Source organism: Anarhichas minor, unplaced genomic scaffold, assembly GCF_050575085.1.
Source record: "Anarhichas minor isolate MPS153535 unplaced genomic scaffold, ASM5057508v1 ptg000026l, whole genome shotgun sequence".
In the NCBI taxonomy this organism is placed as follows: domain Eukaryota; kingdom Metazoa; phylum Chordata; class Actinopteri; order Perciformes; family Anarhichadidae; genus Anarhichas; species Anarhichas minor.
In genome coordinates, this window is record NW_027466472.1 from 8,041,360 (window position 1) to 8,068,810 (window position 27,451).

Consider the following 27,451-nt stretch of genomic DNA (forward strand, 5'->3'; position numbering starts at 1 on the left):
TTTTGGAGTGTTATTTTCAAGTGCAGCCAGTAGCTGTTTTTAATGAAAAAGCTCTAAACATCCACGGTACACAACCCGCTCGGCGCCAAACAGCAGACAGACAACGTTAGTGACTAGCTAACTGTACATGGCGGAGCATTTAGCAGCTAAAGAACCCGATATCTCCCTGAGGAGTTGGTGGAGACCGAGAACAGAGCAAACGAGATTGAATATTGGTTTCGCATTCCTCAGGTTATAGAAACACGATAGAAACACATGCATGCTAATGTAGCTTTGTGTCTGCTGGATGTGTAAATAGGGAACTGTTTGCGAACACGTTATTATAAGATGATTATGGCACCACCATCAGGCCAAGGTCCAACGGACATTTTGGCCTGTAACTAAGTTACTTTTCTCTTTTTTACAACCAGCTTCTTCCTCTTGTGTCTAATTACAATCTAATCAGTTTCAGCCAATTCATTTGCCATTACAATGTATTCACACACAAGAAAGAAGGTGTTGTTTTGGATGTATTTATTGCAGCTGTATTCTAAACTGGTGAGCTGTAACTTAATAAAGTTGACTTCAGTTAGCACAAAGGATATGAAAACGATAGTACTGACTGGACCATTAACTGTGAGATAGAGCATGGGACTTATTTGTTGGGTCACAGGTGAGCAGCACATTTTCTCCATTTCTGGCCTCTTCTCTAGATTTCTCCGTCTCTGAAGTTGCCGTGTTCTCTGCCACATCTCCCGCTGTATGAACAACCTCCCATCAGCCCTTTCACCAGCCCCGAGACCTCCACCCCGCCTCCTCTTCCACGCTCGCCCTCCGCCGCACTTAACGGGGAGCACAAGCCCCCACCGTCCGCCTCGTCACACAAGGGACCGCTACCCACCCACAGTAAGACACGCACGCACACACACACACACACACACACAGAAAAAGGTTGTGTGTAGTTTAATTAATTAAGAAGAGGTCGTTCTAGCTTATTACTGTGAGGATTTCTGTATCAGAGATCTCCCTCTCTCTCTTTCTCTCTGTAGATCAAAGCTCTGGCAAGAGTCCAGTGTCTCCAGGATTTCCTCAGCCACTGCGATTCACCCCTGAAGGAGGCCCGGGCAAACTACGACCTGTAAGTATAAAACTTATTCAAGAAGTGTGTCTCATGTGATAGTAAACTGAATATCTTTGGACGGACAAAGCAATTTGAAGATGCCACCTTGGGCCTTTGTAATTGGTATTTGTCTCCATTTTCTTACATTTTAAAGACCAAACGGGTTAGTTGCAGCACTATATGACACAGTGTTGATTAAACTTCCTGTGAATCCTTATTATGATTTCCATTCAGACTGCGTTTATTTTTTAAGAAGGCTCTAAAAGTAGAAAACGGATATTTCTTACTTTTTGTATCCCACAGCAGGAAATGAACAGTGAGCTGTTTATCAAATTAAGAAAAGTAGGCCATCTCCAATCACGCACTTTGCCTTTTTTCTTAAACCTTTGTTATTATGTTTTCTTTCACTGCTGCAGGTGCGAGCTGCTCCTCCTCCACCCAAACAGCACCCCCGCCGATCGCAGGAGAAGAGCGAGAAAACAGAGGAGGTGGAGATCACACTGGTGTGACAGACAGACAAGCTGGCGGGCAGTTATAGAGACAAAAAAAACAAAACAGATGACAGACTGACGCATCCTACAGACTGGAAAACTGAACTGCTCTGAACTTAAGTCAGCTTTAAACAAAGTGATGTGAAGAGAACTGAACCATGGCCTCGCCACATCTTCTCTCCTCCTCAAGTTGAGGAGGAGAGCAAAGAGAGGGGTTGAAGGCAGTGTATCCAATTGAATAATCTCCGTATTAGCTTCCTAATGAAGTGCAGCAGTAGCCGCCCCCGCGTCCCTCTCTGCCCTCAACCCGTCCTTCCATTCTTGCCTTAAAACTTTACCTCATCGGGCAGCAAACCAGAGCACACTGAAGAGGAGGAAGAATGTTAAGAGGGGGAGGAGCATGAGGGAAAGTTAATGATGGGTTTGGCAAGTTTTCTTTTATCTTGTTAACGCCTACTTCGAGTTATAGTAAAGCAGTTTATCCCTCTGTACAGGAAGACCATTTTGCTACATATGAGAAATTCCACTGTTAACCAATGATAAGGAAATGTGTGAAAAGTTATGGAGCCCTGAAACTGACAACATGTAGTAAAGAGCTATACTACATGTACAGAGGACAAGTCAACAATTTAATACATAATAAAATTGTTAGCTAAAAATGTAAACGGATTGTAGAAAGAAATGTACAGCGTTTTACGCTAATATTTAATTATTTATTTAATTTTCTCCCTGCAACATTTGTTTTTCCTCAAATTGTCCTTTTGAAAATTGCTTATATTTTGATCAAAGAAGAGGGCTGTGTGGCTAGCTTGCTTAACTGACAAACACTGGGAACTAAACACACCGCGCACTAGCCTTTTCAGCTAGCTACCTTAAACTGTTATAAACTCTGCATTTTAGCCTGCAAACACTCACAAAGCTAGCTAGCTAGCTTGGAGAGCTTGGAACTTTTTAAATTTAGTTCATTTGACATTTTGAGAAAAAGCATAGAACTCCCACACACATGTTGAGGATGACACAATAACGACCAAGATTTATTTCCACGGTGGTCGTCGGTAAAGACGAGAGAAATACACTCACAGGTGAAAATGCTATGAAGATGGAGAGAGTGTCTCTATAGTCTGTGAACTTCCAAGTAGCGTAGCAAGTAGCTTGCTGGCTAAAATGCTATAGCTACAGTTACAAGACTTTATACGTTAATGGTACAGCAGTAGCCTTTGCGGTACAGTGCATTGCGGATCAACATTTGGAGCAGTAGCTGGTGTAGTTTTTATGCCAAAAGCCAGCTTCAGCTTGGTAGCTAGCAAAAAAGGTTTTTGCTCAATTTAACCACCAATTTCTAGATAAGCTTGCTAACGCAACGTTAGCCACATAGCTATGTAAGAAGAAAATTAGGGAATAGATTAAAAAAGAAAGAAAGTGTGCCGATACCACAAACGTTTATTTAAGTATGTTTTGGACTTAAATTACATCATTTACTACAGTCTGAGTGTCGGGGCTCCATAGAAAGTAAGCTTGATGACAGTCAATAAGTATAAAACTTGCCAAACGTGTCATGTTTTTTGATTGAAGTTGAGGGTGAAGTAAATGGACAGAGAAACTGGGTGGTGTGTGGACGCAGTGTCCCCCCCCCTCGCCAGCCCTTCCCTCGCCATATATAAACTCCTTCTCGTCAAACGTATTCAATGTGTATTAGTACAGTACATTACTGTTGTCATAGGAATGTTACGCACAGAGTTTCATGTAGACTAACTCAGCTGATTGGAATACCATGTCTGATATGTAGTGGACGTTTTATCCTCATCTTATACTGAAAGGGCATTGTAAATACAGTATGACGGAGAGATGAAAGAAGAGAATGGAAGGAGGGGATGAAAGAACAAGAGAGAAAATGGAGGCTGGATCCTCCTTTCTGCTCTTTTCTCCACCTCTCCCTCTGTTCCTTTCATACTCTCCCTCTTTTCTCTCATGTCTGTTTTTGTCCACTGGCAGTCAGTGTGAATCGATGGCTATCATATACACACACATCCACTTACATTATATTACGCACACGTTACTATATCTTCTCTCATTCTGTGACCCGCTGTGTGCTTGTCTCACTGATGAGGAGGCAGACGGTGCTTTCGAAGGCACTGACATTGTTGGTATTTGCTATGTGGTGACAACACAGATTTTATTTGAGACGATATAGACACTCATCATATTTGGGGTTAGGAGTTTTTATTAGTCACAGAATGAACTGTATAGCTTTTATCCCTACAGACCATATCTCCTCTCACGTTCATTTTTGTTCATTTTGATCAGTTCACCTTTAATTTATATTGTTTAGTTGACACGCATTACATTCACAGGTATTATTTGTTCTCTGTTTGGCCAAGCAACTCCATCGCATCACTGAGTGAGTGTTTTTTTGGGTTTGTTTTTTAATACAGAAGAGAAAACAATCTTAAAAAAAGAAATGTTAATGTTTCCAGTTTGATACTATCCTTATGTTTACCTTTTGATTAATGGTGGCAGGAACAGAAAACACGAGATGTATAAAACAAATGCATCATGCTAAATGGATAGAACTAGCAAATGACATTCAAATGGAGCGAAGTACAATTCTATTGTTTTTTTTTTTACTCAAAGTAAACACCCCCCCCCCACCCACCCACCCACCCACCCATACCCTTTAAGCCTTTAAAACTCCTTGTCTGAAGGGCAGCGTAGCACTTTTATTTATTTGTACCTTCCCTGAAAAGTAGCAGTACTTTAACAAAGCATCAGAATGGATAGAAGAGACTGGATCACTGCAGTTTAATACAGAAATCAGAGTTATTCTTTTCATTCTGAATCTGTTGTGAATCCTCTTTATTTCAGTGTGACTGACCATTTTAGTTTTTTTTTTATTCTCCACTCTTCCAAAGAGATGGAGAGATACTTTTTGGACAGTGAAATGTGTAAAAGGTGTGTTCCTGAATGGACGTGATCATAGTAAGGGCTGTTTTGAATGAAGACTTGGAGAGGATGTGGTTTTATGGTCTTGAGCTGTTTGCGTGTGTGACCGTTTAAAGCCGAGAGGATCAGATCTGTGTTTGACTCTGAAGATGTGTCTCAGTTGCTTCCTTCTTATTTATTTTATCCAGGGTTTCATTTGAATGAAAACATTTCAAAATACAGTCAACATGTCAATAATATGGATTTTAGATTAGCTCGATGATAGCTTTTTTAAAATTGTGGCATTGATGGACGATGTTTGTCCAAAATGCAACACATAAGAAAAGACGGAACTCCTCACAGCTGGAAACAATTCAATCTAATTGCACCCTGTTGGGAGGCAGCAACAGAACTTTTAAAGGGAAACAAAAGTATTCAATCTGTGTTTCTTTATCTTTAAGAACATTATAAATCCTCCTCCACAGCTGCAGTATCATAGCATATTCACTGTTGGTACGCAACTGTACTGTATCTTCATTTCTTCTCAATCAGTATGAGGTATGAAGGCTGGTATAGAGTACATGCTGTTTAGTGTTAATATGTAGTCTGGAGTTGGGGCGCAGCTTGTAAGAAGAGAAACAATCTGATGGTTTTCCTCTTTGCTCGGTGAATTCTGTCTGACGGAGAAAAGTGATGCAAGAAATGATGACGATCCTAATTAGTTTTTTTCACGAGTCAACATTTTGCGTAGCATTCACACCTAACAAAGTGAAGCATACTGGAATTAGTTACAGTGTTCCAACAAACTTGTTCTGAAGTTTATAGCGTCCCATAGCGCTTCCCACCATCGATGCTCAATCAGTTTTTCTATCAAATATAAAAATGTATTACTTTCTGTTGCCAGTTGCCACTTTGAACATGATTATTTCCCCTATTTAGCACTCCCTCTGGTCGCTACAGTGTTGAAATATTATTATGAGCCTGTTTTGGGGTTTTATGTATTATAATAATTATTTTATTTTTCATCCTTCGATTTGAAGCAGCAACACAGCTGCTGCTGTTACCGATGTGGTGGAACAACTGGCCTTCTCTCTTCAGACTGTTGCAATGGTGACAATAATGAGAACAGGTGCAAAAGTTGTTCTGCATATTATTATTATTATTGGCTGTACAAAAAAAACAAAGTTTGTATTTATTGTGTACAAATGTTAATTAATAAAAAAAATATTGAAAAGTTGTTGTTTTTTTGTTATTCTGGAGGCTTTTTTGTGCTCTTTTTGTGCGTGTTTATGCACCTCCTACATATTTGATTATGTACACACCTGAGAGTTTGTCTAAATGGTGTTTGTGTGTGGTGTGTGTGTGAGAGAGATAGTAGTTCCAGTCACTAGAAGTGGGTGTGATCATAACACTATAAACACCCAAGGCCAGAGTTTCCTGAGTGGAGCGGGAGGCGAACGGGAAACATCAGCATAGAGCAGCAACTGTGGACTTTTTATTTGGGCCATTGAATAAAGTTTTTCTCCCATATTTTACCTTAACTCAGCAATTTGTCATGCGCTCCAGAGGAAAACGAATGGACCGGTCTCCTTCAAATTCCACCTGTGTGAAACTCTATCTGTGCTCCAACCCAGAGGGTATGTAAAAAAGCAACTGATGTATGGAAGTTTATGTGTTCTTTGGACATGTTTTCTTTTTTAGATGTTTTGTGAATAGATGTGTATGTTGTTTGTGTTTATGCTCTGTTTAGATAGCATGGTGGAGCGCAGAGCTCTGAGAGAGAGTGTGTTCCCCCAACTTAGAGAGCACTGTAGAAAAACACTGGGACTGGATGTCAGGGTGAGTACACACTTATCTGTCCTAAATCTGCATAGGAAACACATCAGTGATGATTGTATGTGTTGTGTATTGCAGATGGGAAGTTATTACTTTTTTTTCTTTTTTTTGAGGTTATACTTAAAGTTTATTTTCCTTCCTTTTATTACCACTTAACACCGTAACATGTGATGCAATTACCACTTTCGGTGTTATTGGCTTTTAGAGCCAGGAGGAACATTCAGCTGGTCGACTGGAGGGAACAACACTTACTTGATTTGACATCCGTTACATACATGAAGCGGTTTATGTTTACAGTGACGTACCCCTGGTGCATTCTTCTAACACGATGAACTACTGAATTGTTCATCTGCGAAGTTCAGATGCACATATCATCTCAACTTTTCATTAACAGCTAATTTCTGAATATTGTTTAGTAGTTTTGTTCATAAAACTTTGAATATAATATAAACTGCTGATGCTATCAGAGGTGAAAGTCCTCACTTGAAGTTAAAGTTTGGTCTGACCAACAGTCAAAAAGCGCAACATATATTCACAATATGGAATAAAACTATATCCAAAAGCTGCTGCCAGGAAATTTTTGTGTCAGTCGACTGGAGGAATAATTGACTGTTTCAGCACTATTACAGAAAGCATCGCCCAAAATCCTCTGTGTAACGTTGCTCACTGCCAACAGTGGAATACAAAAGCAATATTATTTGGTGGCTTCCAGTTGTGTGTGCGCGTCCTTTATTCTTTGACTTTATCCCCCTGAGGCCATTTCTTTAAAAGTGCAGTCAATCTGACTCAACTTTGCCGAATTAAATTTGACAAAAATAGAGGATGAGCATCTTTTAATGCCACTCTGTGCGTATCGTGTGTATGTGAAATCCCCTCGGGGCAGTTCAACCAGCACATTGTGCCATCTCTTTTCAGCAGCATGTGTAATTAGAGAGATGGAGGAATATCATATGTTACTGAGCCACCACCTGGCCAATTGTTACTGCACCTCACTGTGTGCTTTTCATAAACTGATAATCAGTCATCTCTCCTTTAGATTGTTCACCGCTATGTCTCTGTCTCTGTGTGTGTGTGTGTGTGTGTGTTTGTGTTTGTCTGTCTGTGCATGCAGGTGATTGACCCATTTGAGTCCAGTGATCCCAGTCATTGGCCAGATGAAAACACCAGACGGCAGCTGATTAAAGAATGCAGGAAGAGGTCCGCAGGACCTTTTTTACTGGTAAACAATCTACAGTGTAGTGTACATTAACCATCAGCCACCGTTTAATCAGCTCCTGTTGAGCATTATTAATCTATAAACACCAACACCAGAGTGCACTAATTACAGTAGCAAACGATGCATCCCATACTGCTGTTCCTTCTGTGTCCACGTGGCGGTGCTGCAGGCCCTGGTAGGACACCAGTACGGCGCAGCCAGCCTGCCCGCCCAGGTGGAGGTGTCCGAGTACCAGCTGCTGCTGCAGGAGAGCCAGCGAGCAGGCGTCAGCACCAAGGAGCTGGAGAGAGAGTACCAGAGGGACGAGAACACCATCCCTCCCTCATACTGCCTGAGACCCAGACACACCTGCTGTCCCCAGGTGATCACACCATTCATCTTTTGTTGAGCAAACAGGAGTAGGTTTGTCCAAGTGCAGCTGTTAATTAAATGTGTGTACAAAAGGTACTAATTGATTAGTATTTATTCAAAAAAAACATTAAGCATTTAGAAATATAAATGAATACTCTAAATATTTGATATTCCCATGTGTTTTCATGCATTCACAGTCTACATCACATCACCTTGCATTTCTATAGTCAGTGTGATCATATTTTAGATGTAATTTGCATGGGTTGATAATATGCATTTATTTAATCACAACTGTTAGACTGTGATGCTTTTTTCTAAAATGTTTCAAACTGTTTGCTGTTTAGCAGGCAGAGGTTAAAGAGGAAGAGGAGAGGAGGATGAAGGCTGAGAAAGCGGAGCTGAGGAAGCAGCTTCAGACCACTGTGGGTCTGTGTGTCCACGAGGGTGTTCTGAGCCCAGAGAGAGCTCATAGCTACTACAGATCAGGTGAGATACACGTGTGTGTGTGTGTGTGTGTGTGTGTGTGTGTGTGTGTGTGTGTGCGTGTGTAGGTTTTTGCTTGATGTTAAGGTATAATATAATTAAATAAGTGCTTTTGCTGCTTCTCTCCAGCCCTCGACGCAGATCTGAGATTTGCTCTGGACAACCGTCCTCGTAATGACTTCATCAGACGTTGCCTGGTTTACGTTCACAGGGTCAGTGACGCAAAAGGAGAGACAGAGAAGAGACAGAGGAAGTCACAACTGGAGCCACAGCCAGAGGTAAGAGACATCCATCACTTTCTCAGGATTTATGACAGAGTATCCTTGTTTTCTTAGTTTTAGAAAAGGAAACATTTTTCTAGTACATGTGGCATGTTTGCCTTTTAAGAAGCCAAACATTTGGTTTTGTTTTACCAAAAGGAGCAAGTGGTGCTTATGAGAAAAGTTCATAACAAGCAGTCTATGTGAAATTGGATTATTCTAGCTAATAAATAACCTCTTAAAACTACGACAAAACATCAAGACTTTTGATTCGAGTAAAGGTGATATGAGAAGCATAATGTGAGTCATGCCTCCATTAACGTGGCGAAGTTGCAAAATGAGTTATTTATTGGTTCCTGACAGAGAGATGTGATTTTTGTGTTCATCTTAGTAGTATAGGCCTAATAGAAATAGCTACATATGAAATACAGGTTGTATCAAAGACTCTTTTGTCTTTTTTTTCCCATATCCTGTATTTTTAGGCCGCTGCCGTTGACCTAAGGACAACGCCCACTGATTCCCAGCTATTGTCAGAGCTTTGTGACGACTTCCTTCCTGGTCTCATCACCTCCTCTCAGCTTCAAGTCTACACCACCGACACGCAGTGTGACTGTCGCCATGGCTACACGACAGCCAGGAGGCGGGGCTATGCCGAGTCTCTGTGCCAGCAGGTGTACTCTGACCTCGTGGGGTTGATTGACAGCTGGAGCACCTTAGAAGGCTGTGAAGGCTCTCAGCTCTTGGCCAGAGAGCAGGAGGAGCAGGAGAAGCTGTGTGACAGCCTGTCCCGACTTTATGACGTCATAAGGCCAGAGGAGGCAAAGGTGTTATGGTGTTTTATTTTTAATATGGCAATGTGAAGGATTAAGAACTGAGGGAGATTGAAAACAAAGTTAATAACATTCAGTACTTTACAATTTAGTGGGTGCCTTTTTTTTAACCAATTAATAGTCACATTGGGGATATTTTGGGATTGATTTCCCTGTGTTGTGTCTTTTTGATAGAGCCAAACATTCCAGGTGCAACATTGCATCACTAGAGTTTTTTTTTGCTGTAGGTCAGAGCCTTCGTGGAGCAGAGTGGTCAACAGTGTCCGCTAGTGGTGACAGGAGGACCATGCACAGGGAAGACGGTTCTGCTTGCACATTGTGCTCAACAGGTAAGTGAGCTGAAGAGAAGAGTGAAACTCACATGAGATGTTAAGTCCCTCCACCCCGAACTAAATACAAACAATGCAACACTTGCTACAAACACATAGTGGCGCTAGAAATAAGTATTCACAAATCTTCTGATTTTTTTTTTCTCAAAAAAGTAGCAGCAGTCCACTTAGAAAATAGGAATATCTGTATTACATTTTCTTTTTTTATCCTTCCTATTTTTTAAATAGATATTTTTTGCTGGAAGTACTTAAAAGTGGAAACAATAAGCCATGAATCAAATATTTAGTGACATGTATTTAGTGAAATGTATTTGCAACTATTTTGATGATCAATTAATTGTTTGTCATTGTTTAAAGCCCAAATTCCCATAATTCAGTGACTGTAGCCTTTCAAATATGAATGTTTTCTGAGTCCTGGACTGTTGTATAAATTTGAATACATCCCATTGGTTCCTTGAAAATGGACGTTTTTCATTATTGACATCTTATAGACCAAACAATCGATTCATCGGGTAAATAATCTTCAGATTACAGTAACTGATAATGACAATAATCGGTAATTGCAGTTTTACTTAAAAAATACTGCAAAAAGGTTTAATGTGACCAAATCTTGATTCCATGCAGGATAAACAGACTAGACATTTAGATTGTAACACAGTGATACAGGAAGCTGTACTACATGGTCTTGCTTACATGTGAAGAAGTGTTTTGTCTCTCTGTCTCTCCACAGATAAAGTCTTGGCTACCAGACTGTGATCCTGTGGTGATCACTTATTTTTGCAAACTGTCAATCAACCCTTCCCCAAGGCACCTGTTGTCGAGCCTGTGTTGTCAAATTGGCGTTCGATATCACAGCGAATCTTCCTCTGAGCAGAATCCCAGCAACATGGACGATCTCAGCTGTGTCACTGACCTCCGGGACTTCAATTCCAACTGTAGCTCGACATCCAACGTTTGTCTGTCTGAGCTAAAAGAGCGTCTCTCATCGCTCCTCACCTGCATGCCTTCTACCAAACAACCTCTAGTTCTAATCCTCGATGGCCTGGATCACATGGAAAAGGACTTAGGACCTCACATTTTGGAAAGCCTCCCGTCTCCCCTTCCTCCCAGCGTCAAGCTCATCCTCACAGTCTCCTCCAACCGACAGCGAGTCCTGCAAGCCATCAAGCCACGGAGAAGTCCACCTCAGTGTGTGTCGGAGGGCAGTGAGGAGTCAGGATACGTGCGTGTTCAGCTGGCATCGGTGGACAGGAAACAGTGCGCGAAGATGTTGGCGTCGCTGCTGAGCAGTTCGGGGAGGAGGGTAACATCAGGACAACAGGCGCTGGTGAACCAGGCGCTGACTTCCTGTTGTCTGACTCTCTACGCTCGACTCTTGCACCTTCACGCCTCGCTCTGGCACTCTGGTACGACTAAAAAAGGAAACCAACAGACATCATCTTTATTTTTATTTTAGTCAACAAATCCCATGAAAATGACCTAAACTAACAACGCGTTAATCTATCTCTCAATACAGTCCAGTCTTTGCTCTGCAGTTATAACTCCAGCTAAATCTATTCCTAAAACAGCTGGGGACTGTGGGATTTTATGTTTTAGTTGTTAGTTGTTGGGGATTATTATTATTATTAAGTGGATATCATGACACCTTGAGGTCCCTTAAGGATGGGCCAAGGGTGCTGCAATATTTATTTAAATTTTTTACTGTACGTTAATAACATTTTATTGTATAAAGAATGAGGTGACATATGCTTTGACTACATATCATATTTTCAAATGCATTAAAAAGGATTACAGAAATGAAGAAGAACATCTTAATCACCATATTTAAAACTCAACTTTTCCAGCCATCAGAAATAACAACTGTCTGATATTAGACTATAAATGGCATTTAGATAAATGCTGATATATTTCATGCCTCAACAGTTTGACTACATTACATTTCTCTCCTTCTGTCCCTTCTTTCCTCTCTCATCATCAGATTCCGATGTGACCGAGTCGTCTCTCCCTGCTGGCGTCCACTCATCCATTTCTGCGCTGCTTGATCACCTCGAGCAGAAACACGGCTCCTCTATTGTGGCTCGTGCCGTCTCCTACCTCACCCTCTCCAGGACCGGACTGACTGAGGTCGAGCTCGCCGACCTGCTGTCCGGTGATCACAAGGTGCTGACCGAGTATGTTCAGCAGCATGAGAGCACTTCCTCCAATATGAGGGTCCCGCAGATCGACGTGGAGACACTTCTGTTGGATTTGAGGAGGTTTCTCATTAGGAGGACGGTTGCAGGGTCTCATGTTTTGTTCTGGGTGAGCAGGCATTTCAAGCTGGTGGTGGCCAAGAGGTGTTTGGGCACTCGTGAGGTGAGGAGGGAGATTCATTCGGCGATGGCGGACTATTTCAGTGGCCGATTGGCTTGCGGTGGAAGTGCAAAACCACTTCTTGTAAAGCAAAAACCTGGACCGAACACGGACATCGAACCTATGGAATTCTGCATAGACAGGGAGCCACTCAGTGTAGAAGCAAATGGCCAGTCGTTTGTTTTCTCCTCTTCTTTCAAAGAGGTTGGCCGAGTGAACTTGAGGAAGGTCTTTGAATTACCCTATCACTTGCAACAAAGTGACCAATTCGAGGAGTTGGAGCATGGGCTGCTAATGTCTTTGAGATTTCACCAGGCAATGGTTCGAGCAGGACTACTGGGAGATCTGGTAGCCATGTTAGAGAGTGAGGAGGGGTCATCCCACTTCTGTTTTCCAAGGGAAAGAGCCCTCCTGGCGAGCATACTGAAGTCTTATGCTTGCTTGCTGCAGAGCTCACCCCTGCACCTGCCCTCTGTGATGGAGACGAGCCTCCTGCCTTATCTGGAGGTCTTTCCAGACCTCCAAGGTTATACCAGAGAGATCAGACAGGAGAGGAGGAGGAGAGGAAGCGGATTAGGAGTATCGCTTTGCCCAGCTCCCTTATCTGTTCCCTCCATTCAGTGTTTAGCATTTGATGCCAAAAAGGACGCCTCTGTTAGAGAAGTGGCTGGAACAGAGTTTGGGATTGTAGCGGAGATCATGGATGATGGCGCGGCTTTGATTTGGAAAGGCTCCGGGTGTGATGTAGTCAAACTATTACTGAGCTGTGAGCAGAAGGAGCTGACATTTGCGGGAGTGAAGAGCAGCGGTCATTTCCTGTTGTTTTCCACACAATGTGACAAGCTTCTCTTGTGGGATGTGACAGGCCCAGAAATGTTTCTGCAGGTTAAGGACCAGGAGTCAAGCCCAAAAACAGCAAACAAAGTCGAGGGGTTCGTTGCGCATCAGAAAAGAGTATTCATGTGGTGGAAAGGCGAGAGTTTTGTGAGTGTGTTTGATGTCTCCAATGAGACCTTGACTCATTTCCAGTGTCAGAGCTGCGTGACCTGTTTGGTTTGCTCCTCTAATGGATTCTACATGTACTGTGGGCAGGAGGAAGGCACAGTGTCCATATTTGACACCAACACCGGCAGCTTCCTTGGCATTTGTTCAAACTCGAACCACAATGCGATTACATCAATGATCCTGTGTGAAGATAGGTGGGAAATGGCGTGTGTTGACAGGACAGGAAGTGTAAGCCTATGGGATGTGGCATCCAAAATAAACCCACCCAGACTTGTCACAGAAAGCTTCATTGGGGGTGAATCTAATGACATCCTCAATATCGATTACTCACACAAAATTAGCACTTTATTGGTGTGTCAATCTCACCAGGTTGCACTGTGGGATTCATGTGACTGGGAGCTGTGGGACCAGTTCCTGGCTCCGCGGGGGAGGGCCTTCACTCAAGCTGTGCTCTCCCAGGATGGCCACCTTTTCCTGGCGTTGTTAGATGCCTGTCCCTTCGTCTTGGTGTGGATGGTCAGCACAGGGGAGTGCGTTCTCTCCTTAGAAACAAACAAGCAGCCCCGTACACTCCTCAAGGTGTCCTCAGATGTTGTTTGTGTCGCTCACGATGGCTGCCTGACAGTGTGGGACTCTGGGGCGATAGATGCTGCGGGTACAGCTCCGAAAATGGGGCGTGGAGTGAAAGAAGTGGTGGTTGAACGAACAGGGGAGCGCTTCTACACCTCTGATGGCTCAGAGACGGTGTGGAGATGGAGATTAGAAACGGGACTTCCACACGCTAACTTCCTACATGACGGACCTGTGGAAAAGCTCTGTCTTTCTCCAGATAACATTCACCTCGTGACACTCTCAGCAGGGGAAATATACGTGTGGCAGACAGAAAGCGGTCAGAACATCCTGCGTGTGAGTGGCAGCAGAGCGACAGACGTCCTGATCACCCCCAACAGTAAGTTTGGGATCAGTATTTCTGGTCGAGGGTCGTCTCGCGTTTGGAAGCTGGCACATGGGAGCATTGTGTGCACCATACACCCGTACCTATCTGACGCCAAGGTGTCGCCCGCGAGCACCTTTCTTATTGGCCGCCGCCGTGGGGACCTGCTAGCTGCCAGTCTGTGGTCGGGCTCGATCAGCAAGCGTTTCTCCTCCGCTGAAAGCTCGGAGCACGTTGTTGCTTTCCACACACTTTCAGAGCACCCAGACTTTGTGGTGGTGATGGTCGACTCAGGGTCGGTGTACACCTGGAAAGTGGCAGAGGAGACGCTGTGCAAGCACTTCCAGCTGCCGTATAGGTTTCACTGTCAGCCAGCAGACTTCCAAGTGTCCTCTGACGGGAGCTACGCCCTACTGTCCACTGATAATGAGGCCATCAACCTCTTGGACTTATCTCAGGTCAGGCTGTGGTCATTCAAGGCCGAGGGTCCAGTCATTAAAGCTTATTTGGATAAAACTGGACGCTACGCTGCCTACATATACCATCCCACCGCCGCCACCCTGGAGAAAAACTGCGTCTGTTACCTGCAAGCGAGGGCCGTCCTCACAGTTGTACGACTGGCAGACGGGGAAAGAATAGGAAGCGTGTGTCTGGCTAAGAATCCTCTGACTCTGGTTGTTTGTGAGCAGCAGCGTGCGTTTGTGGGATTTGAGGACGGGTCTGTAGGTGTGTATTCTATTTTAGATGTCATGATCAACGGGGAGGAGTCGGTCAGGTGCAGAGAGAACTTGAGTGGTTGGTTGAAGCGATGCCCCTTCGATAGAGCGTTCAGTTGGCTACCACAAGCAACCCCCAATATTACATGGCCTTAAGATTATTATACGCTGTTGTTGGACTGTGTTTTCAAAGTACAGATGATAAATATGATGGCACACAAAGTACATTTGTGTGTATAACACATACTGTATATTGAAATATAAATACAAAAGACTGCATGTGTCTGTGTTTACACTTCTGGGGAAACTGCAGCAGCATTTGTTTCAGTTTCAGGCAGACTGAGTCAAGAGTATATGGCTAGATGATGAAAATGATAATGTTACACCTCACAGCAGAAACATCTACTTTGCATTTGAGTTTCATTTCTGTGAAAACAAAACCAGTAACTGCCCAGTTTGAGCTACTGCATGAATTGTTAACACATTTTGACACGTTGTATTTGTAGGATATTTTGGTATAAATGTATTATTTACACTTCTATTTCTGTATTAAAAAGAAATGAAACTTTGACATGCCTACATCACATTTTGTGTTTCTAAGAATGACTGTCCTATTGCCAAAAATGCCTGGCGCACTGTCAGTAAATGCTCTGCATGCTGCCTTCCCTGTTTCTTGGTAAGATCGTAAATCCCAGTATTTCTATCGTACATGTTATTGGTTGTGCTCTATTAGTTGCAAACAAATTGTACCTCGTTACAAACTTATCCTGTTAGACATTTTAACCAGATATACTCACTCAACACGCTACTGTACACCCAAAGAACGGGTAGCTGAAGTGCATGTTTCCGATGGTTTAAATACCACCGACAGCACTTGAAGGCAGCATCTTCTGAGTTAAATAGCCGCCCACCGCAAACATTGTAAACACATCAGCTGAGCGGAGACATGGTGCAGCTGTACTGCTGGGGAGACAGCTCCAGTGGACAGTTCGGTCCTCAGGAAGCCCTCAGTCCGGCTTCGTGGACTGTCCCCGGGGTCATAACCAGCATCTGCTGCGGGGACCGGTGCACTTTATTCCTGACTCGGGATGGAGGCGTTTTATCGTGCGGACAAAACTCACAGGGACAACTTGGACGAAAGAAGCCTAAAGATGGAAAGACGCCAGGTAACGTTAATAGTAAATAATAGCCCAGTTCATACTATTAAACACGAAGACGTAGTTTTAAAGTAAAGTGTTGTTTTTAATCTCATGACGGTTAAATTCAATGCAGGATTAACGTGTATTTATTTTATTCAGAACATTTATTTTCTAATTATTTTATTTAGTTATTTTTTACGAGTCTGTCAAGACATTTTAATTGAAGTAGGGACTTTATCTTGTGTTTACTGACAAACAATGAGTTTATTGAGTTTCGTTTCAGTTTCGTTTCACTCTCGTCCATGAAGGCAACGAAAGTTAGCTAAGCACTTTCTAGTGCGTTAAGTTCAAGTGCAGGTGAGAAAGTTATGCAAGCAGCAATTGAAAATATTCAAGTAAAGTGAGTAAATACCTCAAAATTGTACAGTTGAGTTAAGGTTCTAGGGCTGGGCGATTATAGAGAAAAACATATCACAATATCCACCATTGGTGCTCTTACAATATATTTACACAGAGATTTTTGATAAATAATCATCAGTAATGTGGGTATAATGACTAAGTGGGAACAGGTAAATAATAGAACAGCCTTGTAAATTCAGAAAGTACTCTTTACTGTAATGCACCCTCTCGTCTAGTCTCATAATATCAATCAATACCCAGCCCTAAAAAGTTACTTCCAACCATTATTAATAAGCACTGTGAATTTTCCTGCTTTATAGATTATTCCGGGTTTGTGATTCTCTGTCTGTCGTCCTGTATCAGGTCGTGTGGAGGGGCTGGGCAATGTGGTGTCGATAGCGTGCGGACAGGACCACTGTCTGGCTGTGTGTGCATCTGGACAGGTGTTCTCCTGGGGGGCAGGAGACAATGGGCAGCGAGGCATTTTACCAAATCTACTGTGCGACAGACTAAGGTAATGGAATACATGTATATTCATACTTAAAGTAAGCAAAGCTTTTAAAATGTTTTAACATATTGTCTCATCAACATGCAGTCAGGTGCCGATACCACTGCAAATAGCAGTGATTCAAGTTGCTTGTGGGAACTCCCACTCTCTGGCACTGACTAATGGTGAGACAATGAACACACCCATGACATCTTTGTTTGTTTTTATGGAACAGTGCCAGCTTATGTAATGTTTAGTTATGCGTAATGTAGTCATGATTTGGTTTTGGTTTTGGTTTTCATATGTCATTAAATCCAGTTCTTCTTCTTAAATGTTCTTTAACGTGGCACAGTAGGAGCTTCAAGAGAACACAGCCGCAGCAATGGCTTACAAATAAAGTCAATTTAATTAAGAAACTGACCATTTATATTCCGCCACTTTGGCACTTATCTCCCTAGTGGTTAAGGACACCAGCCTCCTATTAACACCACCTGTTTTATGTGTGAAATAAATAGTTTTAAAACTGTATAGACAAAATATATGAAGTATGTTTAAATGATTTCTTTCTCCATTATTTTCCACTTTAAAGGAGGCGATGTGTTCTCTTGGGGGTTGAACAGTCATGGTCAGCTGGGTCTGGGGAAAGAGTTTATGCTGCAGTATGTACCAGTCCTGGTACGTGCTCTGAGCGGCGTAGCGGTGACCCAGATTTCAGCCGGAGCGACCCACTCTCTGTTCCTCACACTCCCAGGCCTGGTCTACTGCTGTGGGGCCAATAAATCTGGCCAGCTGGGGCTCAACAGGGTGGATGAGAAGGGTACAAATACTTTACTTTAACTTACTTACACACTCACTTGCTCCCATTGAGCAAGCGGCAGAATATCCATTAAAGTGGAGATTAATTCTACGCATGACAATCTGCACCACCTACAGGCAAAGAGAGGAACAGCTGCTGCAATTTCAACACACACCACCTGCAGGCCACGAGCCTCATAATGTCTTCACACCAAGTGAACTTTTGGCGTAGTGCGATTACATTCAAAGCCAATTCAAACACTTGAATAGATGCGAATTTGCGCAAGCTGAAATATTTCAACTTGGGCGAGAAAATGTTGCACAGAGACTGGATGAAAATAAATGTATGTGCATAAACAATGGCGTCAATGACGTATTTATGCCTAGATGGCGTTATTTTGAGTTTTAAGGATCAGATACAATGATAGCGTAGCCTAAAACTGATTTATCTAAGCATTTTAGAAGTTTTTTGCTTGGCGTCTTGTGAAAATGACCTGAAAAAGCATAAATTCCGACTCTTGCAAATCGGCATCATGATGTAGTTATTTTAGCGTCCGTTTTATCTGTTAATTGCAATTAAAACACAGCAAATCTGTTTATTTTGGGTTCACAACGCTGTATTAAACCAGCCAATGTGTGGCTTGCTAGATACAGTCAATACAGCTCAGTGAAATTCACTGGGAGCCTCTGAACGAAGTTCTGAATCCCAGACAGACATTTTGGTTTTCCAACGTATCTGGGACTTCCAAAACATGTATTAAAGCATCGCCGTTCTCTTCCTGTCCACCAGATGCCCTCTGACTTTTTCTCCTGTCCCAGTCACCTCACTCCCACAACCAGCCCCTCCCCCCTGTCCTGCCATAACCAAGGAGAAATAAGAGAGTAGATGTCATGCGTTATGTCATAGCCACTGCGCATGTGCCACACAAAACATAGCGCAAGACCGTTTTCCGGGCATTCATTCAGTAGCCTCGAGCAGAACCCCGTTCCCTTCTCCGCCCACCTGCTCACCTGTATCCACTTTCCTCAGCTGCCCTGCAGATATTTAACCAACCCTTCCCCACTCACTCCTTGCCAGATAGTGATTGTTCCTCTGCACCTTTGTGTTCATGCCTTTGTTACCTTTTACCATGAAACTTGGGCTCTTGTATACGTAACTGAAATCTGTATCTGCGTGCGTGCACTTTTCCCTGCCCCATCCCTGCTATTCTGTGGACTCTATACTTCTTCTGTTTGGACATGCCAGTAAGCTCACGTCTGTTCCCCATTTTTAAATGTATGCCTGCGCTCTTCCTGTCTGCTTGAATTATCTGCATTTGAGTCTGTTTCCTGTTGCTGCTCTAACACCCCCTTGACGGCTATGTTTTTAAAAAAGGAAAGAAAGGAATGAACCCATTTTCCAAGTATGTAGCCAAAATGTCACATCCCCTTGCTAGTTTTAAGTGGTGCACAAAAATAATGTTTGTATTAGGTAACAAAGTCACAACTTGTAAAAACGAATAAAAAAATATTTTTCATTGTGCTGCAAACAAAATATTTTTTCATCTAAAAATGTTTGAGGATTCTGGAAATGTCTAGATCAGAGTTACTAACAGGTGCTATTGACCTCCTAATTATGTACTGTAGTCCATCTTTTTTTATCCAAACTCATTTATGTATAGTTTTGAAGTAAGCATCTTTTTTTTCCATTTCTCATCATCTTTAACAGGCAGGTTCAACATCTGTATGGTACCTGCCCTCAGACCTCTAGGTGTCTCCTTCATAAGCTGTGGAGAGGCACACTCTGCTGTGTTAACAAAGGTACAACATCCTCTGACTTTGTTCAATTATTAATTATCACATTGTAAAGATGATGACAGTCTTAACACGTCGCTGCTTGTGATGCTGTGATTTCTAGGATGGCAAGGTTTTCACTTTTGGAGAGGGAAGCTACGGCCAGCTCGGTCACAATTCCTCTGCTAATGAAGTGGGACCCAGACTGGTCGAAAGTCTTGACGGACCCGCCTCCCAGATTTCATGTGGCAGGTATAAAGTAGGAGGGGGTTTATGTGAAACACTGAAAATGTGTTTTGATTTAAAGGGAAAATTTGACACCTTTTATGGGGAGGTATAATCCCTGCTGATGGTACTGTAATTGTAGTCCACTTAATAAATGAATACCCCAGTAAGCTGATCTCTCCTGCTGCGGAGTCATGCTGGCTGTGCCTACATGTACCAGGATGCATTGTGTGGGAGCGGCAATTTTGCGAGACAATCTCACAAAACGTCAATGAAGGAAATATTCTTACACCTGAACCAAAAAATACGTCTGAATTAAAGTTTCTCTCTGACACTGAACTAAGAGACGTTTCATTTCCTTGTTAACTCATCGTAAAACACACTTCATTCAAACCGGACAGAAACAAAAACAAACAGACCTTCAACTGTTCCAAAGATCAGCAACACTGGTTTGGTGGATATATATCCTTAATTCACAGAGTAAGATGTGAAAATATGGCGGCTATATATTCGTCAAAGGATTACTTAGTTTTGGCATCGTAAAATCATTTGAGAAAATCTAACTTGAAAGGCCTAATTGAAGTACTTTTACTTTATGAAGTGCAACATAAAATTCACAGATGTTTTCTTGTCTGTCAGACGTCACACTCTGGTTTTGGGCACCTCCGGCCAGCTGTGGGCTTTTGGCAATGGAGCCAAAGGTCAAATTGGGACTGGAAGGACAGAGGACAGTCTGACTCCCACTCTGGTACATTTTCCATGGACCGCTGACAGTGCAGCAGCCACACCCAAAGGTGTGTATCCGGAGACAGTATGTTCCTTAATTATCCCAGGAGATGCATGTTAGGATGTAACATGGCTGCCAAATACTATTGGATGAAGTTTTGAGTTAAAGATGGTCCTTTTTCATGGACAGTTCCTCAGAAATAAACTGTTGGCAGTAAAATATTCAGTTAAATTCAAATGTAAGTATATTCATTGTGTTCTGTTAAAGTAGAGGGTGGTGTGATACTTTTAGATTTTTATATTCTGATTGTAAATGTGTTTTATTTGTTGAAGCAGACTTGAAAATATCAGCTGGGTGGAACACAAGCTTCACTTACACTTCGCCTACACAGGTATTGTGTCCTATTAAAGACTCATTGCTCGTCTAGATTTTCACAGAAATCTACCCAGATTGAATTAATTCAAAGTAAGCACGTTGATGTAAAACTGTTGTTTACATGGAATGAATGTCCCTTTTGTATCAACATATTTCAGGTGAATTTTAATTACTATGCTGTCATGATCATTGAGCCGGCTAGCTTAAAGTAAAGTGTATTGTCTGTCATTTAAGAGCTTGGACCGTGGACAGATAACTGGGCGTCTTGATGAAACAAAACTGCAAAGATGGCTGTCAATGAGACATGGCAACGCAGAGGCGAAGAGGTCCTTTTTTCATAACTGTATTGTGGTTGTAATTATGTAGCTGCACAAATAAAATATCAGTCTCATAAGCAGCAACTACAGTGTTTGTAAATTCCCCTCTTCGTTTATCCAACAGAGAAATCTCTTCGATGTTTCTGACGAGTTCAAGCCTTGTTGCAAGTTTCACAAAGCCTGAGTGAGTCCTTTTTCTATTGTTTACTGTTTAGTAGCAAACTCCGCTATAATGTTAAGATTGTGAGAGTCTAGAGACTAGAGACTAGTACTGCTACTTGGTTTTAATCCTCTGCTTTTATCAGTGGGCCTCCATCTGAAGCAGACGTCTTAACTGTGGACCTTGAAGCAGCCAGCCAAGCTTTCGACCAGCTGCTGGCAATACCATGGATCAAACAATCAGTAAAGAACACAAATTTCACTATTTGCATGCATCACTTAGCTCATTTGTTCTGTTGCTTGAGACATAAATTGACTGAATGAGGAAAGCCCTTCTGTAATGTTTAACGACTTACCAGACTCTAAACCTCTTGTAGGTTAGAGGGATTTAGATTCGATTCATTTCTTTACAAACGCTTGCATGCTGTGTGAACATTGCCATCATACGTCTATTTTCCATGCAGGTAAACCTTAAACACCTGATTGACGTGCTTTCGGCATCGACAACTGCCCTGAAATCACCAGAGATCCTCTTGATTCTGCTGATGTGTCCCCTTTTCCAAGAGGAGATTAATGTCATGGCCGGGGCGTTGATGTTGGCCGTCATTATTGGAGAACTGCCTGAGAAGACTCTGGCAACACTAAGTAAACAACTACAGCACACTTTATCTTTTAGTCTCTTTGTTACAGGTGTGGGAAGACAAAAATGATCATTGAGCTTACTGCACGGGTCACACAACTATACATTAAATATTGAATATATTAACCTTTTGTTTATTATTACCCTGACAATTTAAATCATTTGACGAAATACACATAATCATTTGTGAACATTATGTTGGCTGGTTATAGTTACTTTCAGAATGTCACCAAGTAATGTTCAAGACAAAAATAAATTGCAAATTATTTAATTAATGGTTTAAATGTTAAGATATGTCGCAATTTACGTGTGGTGCTACTTGCAGCATGTTTCTGTATTTTGTTGTATTTTCTCTATTTGCAGTGTTTTTTTTCTAAATGCTTTGGATACAGTATAATTTGCAGTAGGTTGAGCTCTCTGGGCCACCGTATCCATATAAGTCCTACAGTGTTTTTTTAAAATCCTGCAGGACGCTGGTGGGCTTCCCTGTCACCCGCCATACTGATGAGACACATCTTGGTGTTCAGAAACGCCCTGGCCTTCATGCTGAGAAATGGCCTCTTGGCAACTCACAACCCAGGAGTCAAATACCTGCTGGAAGCCCTCAAGCTGCTCTACAAAGTCAGTGCTGTGTGTTTTTATTCCAATCGTCAGTGGGTTTGGTGTTATGGTCATTATTTCCAGCAAAGTCATTTTCTAAAGGTTTTTTTTGGAAAATATTTGTCCTTTTGTGTGATCAGAATTAACACTGAGAACTGAAAGTAGTCTCGTGGCTGATTAATTGACAGTTTTTAAATGATTCCCATCACAAGTTACCAGAGCTGATGCTGTCTGACCACCATTGTCCATTGATGGCCTGGAATTTTCTTTTTACATTACTGAATGAAAATATTTTTGCTGGTATTTTTTTTTCTGATGTTTTTATTTTTTCACAGGCAAACAAAGCTGGAAAGTCTTACAAAGTCCCACTGAGCACCTTTTATGTCGAGGAAATCAGAACAAGTGTGACGCCACTCACTGATGTCACACTTTGGAATCAATTGTCTAAAGTCGAGGTAAGAACATACAGTACAGTATAAACTGCTGACACTGTTGCAGTGTTTCAGAGGAACAATCTGTCCTTTTGTCCTGAATTATTTTTATTTTCTGTGTGAGAGCTTTTTCTGAAATTCTTTCCTGATAAATCATTGATTATCTTCTTAAAGGATGACGTCGACACACCCGCCATCTTCTGCCGCTACCCATTCCTGTTCACCCTGGTTTGCAAGGTGGAGGTCTTCAACATCCATTCATCCTTAATAAAGGTACAGTATGTAGTAGAAATAGATCATTTGTAATTATTTACTTGACGTCAATGATGATGAATAATAATGATAATATGGCTGCAATTGTTGGTTAATTTGAGCATTCTTTTTAAATAATATGTATCTTGTACTGTATAATTTTAATAAAATTGCTTTCCCGCTGTGAGATTTCTTTGTAAAGAAGTGTTTTGTAATTACAGGGCGTGCAACATATGCTTCATAATATGGCTTCGTGGTGTCCTGAGGAGATCTGGTTAGATGGCCCAGACGCTGCCCCGGCCCCGGTCTTCCAGCTAACTCTGAGACGAACTCACCTGGTCGAGGACACCTTCAGACAGCTCCGGACTGCCGACCACTGCGCTTTCAAAAGGGAGCTTTTGGTAAACACTCCATCAACGCTTTGCTAAGCTTTTGAGTTCTGAAGCAAAGCTTTGTAGCTTAATTAGACTTACCATTTAGACGAATGAAAGGGGTCCTCCAGCAATTTAGTTTTGTGTTTCCATAAGGTTGTAGGACTCACAAGGGACGAAAAATGCTCGAATTTATAGCATCAACGGACAAGATATTAGAAGATTTAGTCCCTGGAATGGGAAGAAGAACTGGACAACACTGGCGCCTACGCTTCCCACAATGCAACTGCAACTAAATAGCATGTTTTCTATTATGTGTAAAATGTATTGTCCCCTTGAGCAAAATGTTGGTTACAGTAAAGATTTAAGGTAATATTAGAAATGAGTTGACATAAAAAATCGCCTGGAAACATCCCAATACTAATTAGAAATGTTTATTTTTTTGTAATAAGAATTGAATTAATGTACAATTTTGTCGACTAAAGTTTAAAATGTGGCTGTTGGTTGTAGCAACGAGAGGACTGTGTGAAGGTGAGCTGTCAGTATAGTAATTATGCATTTGGAAGTCCCACAAAACTGTTTGTTTCATGCGCAAAATGGATGTCAGGGACGTCCACCCTGCATGGACATTTATCATTCGAGATGATAGTAATTCTGTTCGTGTTCAAGGACTCTCAAAGGATTCTATTCTGTCCTTCCTAGGTGCAATTTGCAGAAGACCGGAAGTTGACGAATGTCAACAAAAGAGACTTCTTCCTGCACGTGTTTGAGGATCTGATGGCTCCTGAGTCTGAAATGTTCATGTACAATGAGAGCAACACTCTGGCTTGGTTCCCTCCCAGGGTAAGACCAGAAAATAAAGGAGAAAACCATGTATTCATGTCTTGCATATACTAATCCTTTGTAGTAGGCACTAAACAAATCCTTTAAAAACATTTAAGACCGTCACATACAAGTGAGCTGAGTACTATAAAAGTGTGAATAAGTAATATTGAATGCACAACGTGAATGTTAATGTCTAAGTTTAAGCAACACATACTGTACATCTGACATTATCATCCTGTGAAAACGTTTAGACAGTCGTGGCATCGTGCCAAATCCTGATCATGTGTTTGTCATCAACTAAACAGCCAAAAGTGGAGGAGAAGACTTACTTCCTGTTTGGCGTTCTGTGTGGCCTGGCTCTTTACAACTACAACATTGTCCACATGCCCGTCCCACTGGTCCTCTTCAAGAAGCTGCTGAGAGTCAAACCCTCACTGGACGACATGAAAGAGTTTGAGCCTGTCATGGCAGAGTAAGAGTTCCTTTTTTTTTGTTTTTCTATTCTTGATTAACAGAAGGACTTTGTGCATAACTGCAGAAAGATATATATATAGTCTGTTTGGTAGTTTATATTTGAAACACTTAATCGATGACATCTGCACGTCATATCTGTGTTAAATTGTTCTTTTTGTATATTCTCCGTGTCTTCAGGTCTTGGAGGTGCATGTTGGAGGACTACGCCCCTAATATCGTCAAAAAAATGGAGATTCCTTTCACTGTAGGTTTACTATATCACAGTCAGAATGACTCCCAGTGTAATAACCTACTTTGACTATGATGCCTGCACGTGTTGCTGCAATATTCTAATCTGGCTGTAATTACTGTTCTTTACAGGCGACCTGGGGCGGTGAGGAAGTTGAGCTTGATCCGACGGAAACTGGAAAACTTGTCACAGCGGCGAACAAGTATGTTTATACAGTTTGCACGATTCTCACAGCAACACAGATTTAGAGTCAAACTTTAAACGTTTCTGTCAGTCTGTGTCTCTTGATATCCTCTCAAATTTCCTACCATTTCGCAGTGAGTAGTGTCCAGTTAATCCTTTCGTCCCATAGAGGGCAGTGCAACAGTACTTTTCTGCCATTCAAGACTTAAGGAACATTTATGTAAAAAGACTTGCAGTGGAGAGGGAAGATTTGTGGACAGCATCAGCACTCAGTTGAAGCTACTTGTATATTCTATTTTATTTCTATTATTATGTTTTGTGGTTGCACGCCGGTCCGTACTAGTCTCGTGAACGCGGCATGAAACTACGAGGCGGTAATTCCAGTTGTAATTATTTTTCTCAATAGGAAAGAGTTCGTAGACGCCTTCATCGACTACGCCTTCAACAAATCAGTGGCGGGAGTGTTCGAAGCGTTTAAGAAGGGCTTCTTCAAGGTGTGCGACATCGACGTGGTGGAGTTCTTCCAGCCCGAGGAGTTGCAAGCAGTGATGGTGGGCCAAGAAAACTACAACTGGGACGTGTTGAAGGAGGTCTGCTGGAAAAGCTTTTTCCTTTTGAATCTTTAAGAGAGTCAGAAATGTAGATACTGAGATTTATCGTTACTCATTTTAAATTCAGAATTTTATATTAACTTGTGTCATGAGATATAACTTTAAACAAGAATACAGTATGGAAATACGGCAATGAATTGGCCTATTTGTCTGTATGTTAGATTACTTCCAAACAGTTTTTGTCAGAGACTTAAAATTTGAGTCAAGTTGTGAACTATTTTTAAACTTTGTTTGAAAGTAGTTCCTACAGTTTTGTGCTTGGGAGGACGGTTCCCAAGATATAAACTACCAAACAGCAACATAAGTAAAATTTGTTGTTTTCAGATTTGATCTTCTGGCAGCATGCTGTAGTTTATGAATTTTGTACTTGTTGGTCATTTTGAGGTTTCCCCACAATCACCTGAACGCATCGACAAGAAGTGATTCAAAGCTCATGCATGCAAAGTGCATCAGCACACAATATAGCTTTGACCAAACCATTAAAAAGGAATGACATAGCATAGGAAATCAAACTTAAAACTATGTTGTTGAATTTGGGTTACAAGCCACAAAGATTGGAAAAACACTCATTTAATCTTTGACATATTTTATTATACTGGCTGTCAGATCAATGTCGTGGAGTAAAACTCTTCCCATCTGAATTGTAGTGCAGTAGAAGTAAAAACTTAGAAATATTCACGTAAAGTAAAAGTACATTCATTTAGTACTTAAGTACTGTCGTTGAGTAAATTCCACAACTGTTTCTCCCAAACAGAACACCGTTTATGAAGGAGAATACCACAAGCAGCATGCAAACATCGTGACCTTCTGGGAGGTGTTTGAGAAACTGACAGCAGAGGAAAAGAAAAAGTTCCTTCGTAAGTATTATACATTGATTGTGCTTATTATTTGTTTTCATCAGGTTTGATTTAAGAGTAGAGTGGTGGTCTCTGTCAATGTTTTTCCTTAGCATTTTAATAATTTAAGATGCAATTTCTTCGCCAGTGTTCGTCACAGGCTGCAACCGGGTTCCCTTCCTGGGCATGGAGAGCATCAAGATGAGAGTCGCTGTCTTGCCCGACGCCACTGAGATCCATTTGCCAGAATCCCTCACCTGTCATTGTCTGTTGTTACTGCCCATCTACCAGAGGTACCCGGTCAAGAGGACGATGAAGACCCGGCTCCGTGAGGCTATTAATCACAACAGAGGCTTCTGGAAGAAAGTAGACACTACAGAATGAAGTCTGCGTCATTCAACTTTCTGTTTTCAAATCCTATATTGAGCATTATTTAAACTATTACAAAGAATTAGAACCAGCGTTCCCACATATTCATTTAGCTTTGGCGAGTCACAATAAATAGGCACAGATTTCTAAAGATTGTAAAGATATGTTATGTTTGTGTGATAAAGAAAAACTAAAATGTGTGTTCACCAGGAAATTCATTACTGCCTTGCTATTTGTACCTAAATAAATACATTTCTCTTCAACACTGGCTTGCAGGTTATGTATTTTTAATATGTTTTTTTTTGTAACCACAGGTCAACTATAAAAACAGTCTAACTTCCAACAGGGTTTGGTTATTTCCTGGATTATTTGATTTCCTAGTGGACTCAGTTAAATTGAATATCTTTTAGTAC

At 41.7% G+C, this 27,451-nt stretch overlaps 3 protein-coding genes across 5 annotated transcripts in view; all 3 read left to right on the plus strand.

Annotated features, from left to right (window-relative positions):
* Positions 1-4,239, plus strand: part of fchsd2 (FCH and double SH3 domains 2) — a 48,355-nt gene extending 44,116 nt beyond the window's left edge. For both annotated transcript variants that reach the window (XM_076100488.1, XM_076100489.1), the window contains 3 exons: positions 693-885; positions 1,029-1,117; positions 1,516-4,239. In XM_076100488.1, the coding sequence (XP_075956603.1) occupies positions 693-885; positions 1,029-1,117; positions 1,516-1,608 (375 nt within the window). In that variant the 3' untranslated portion in view covers positions 1,609-4,239. The remainder of the gene's footprint in view (positions 1-692; positions 886-1,028; positions 1,118-1,515) is intronic.
* Positions 4,240-4,247: 8 nt separating this feature from the next.
* On the plus strand, positions 4,248-14,977 carry LOC142959322 (NACHT and WD repeat domain-containing protein 2). The gene is made up of 10 exons (XM_076100568.1): positions 4,248-6,146; positions 6,260-6,348; positions 7,457-7,564; positions 7,731-7,922; positions 8,260-8,398; positions 8,525-8,673; positions 9,138-9,479; positions 9,713-9,814; positions 10,545-11,220; positions 11,793-14,977. The coding sequence occupies exons 1-10, from the start codon at positions 6,065-6,067 to the stop codon at positions 14,975-14,977; spliced, it is 5,064 nt and encodes a 1,687-aa protein (XP_075956683.1). The 5' UTR covers positions 4,248-6,064.
* A 773-nt stretch (positions 14,978-15,750) lies between these two features.
* Positions 15,751-27,301, plus strand: LOC142958931 (putative E3 ubiquitin-protein ligase HERC6). 2 transcript variants are annotated; one of them, XM_076099979.1, is made up of 23 exons: positions 15,751-15,987; positions 16,723-16,873; positions 16,955-17,031; positions 17,436-17,663; positions 19,350-19,441; positions 19,539-19,666; positions 20,279-20,433; positions 20,699-20,757; positions 20,976-21,067; positions 21,183-21,242; positions 21,364-21,460; positions 21,682-21,862; positions 22,327-22,478; positions 22,793-22,912; positions 23,063-23,161; positions 23,362-23,541; positions 24,214-24,354; positions 24,642-24,808; positions 24,988-25,054; positions 25,171-25,241; positions 25,629-25,812; positions 26,588-26,690; positions 26,818-27,301. In XM_076099979.1, exons 1-23 carry the CDS (start codon positions 15,768-15,770, stop codon positions 27,051-27,053), a joined length of 3,060 nt encoding a protein of 1,019 aa, XP_075956094.1. In that variant the 5' UTR covers positions 15,751-15,767; the 3' UTR covers positions 27,054-27,301. The 2 variants fall into 2 exon arrangements, with proteins under 2 accessions (XP_075956094.1, XP_075956095.1); XM_076099980.1 differs by having other exon boundaries at positions 20,702-20,757.
* The last annotated feature ends 150 nt before the right edge of the window (positions 27,302-27,451 follow it).

Excerpts from the sequence above, each read along its gene's own strand:
- LOC142958931 (XM_076099979.1), top strand. The coding sequence starts at position 15,768 with ATGGTGCAGCTGTACTGCTGGGGAGACAGCTCCAGTGGACAGTTCGGT. Across the intron at positions 21,068-21,182 it reads GGCAACGCAGAGGCGAAGAG|AGAAATCTCTTCGATGTTTC; the intron begins GTCCTTTTTTCA and ends TTTATCCAACAG. Across the intron at positions 23,542-24,213 it reads CTTTCAAAAGGGAGCTTTTG|GTGCAATTTGCAGAAGACCG; the intron begins GTAAACACTCCA and ends TGTCCTTCCTAG.
- LOC142959322 (XM_076100568.1), top strand. The coding sequence starts at position 6,065 with ATGCGCTCCAGAGGAAAACGAATGGACCGGTCTCCTTCAAATTCCACC. Across the intron at positions 6,147-6,259 it reads TCTGTGCTCCAACCCAGAGG|ATAGCATGGTGGAGCGCAGA; the intron begins GTATGTAAAAAA and ends TGCTCTGTTTAG. Across the intron at positions 7,923-8,259 it reads GACACACCTGCTGTCCCCAG|GCAGAGGTTAAAGAGGAAGA; the intron begins GTGATCACACCA and ends GCTGTTTAGCAG.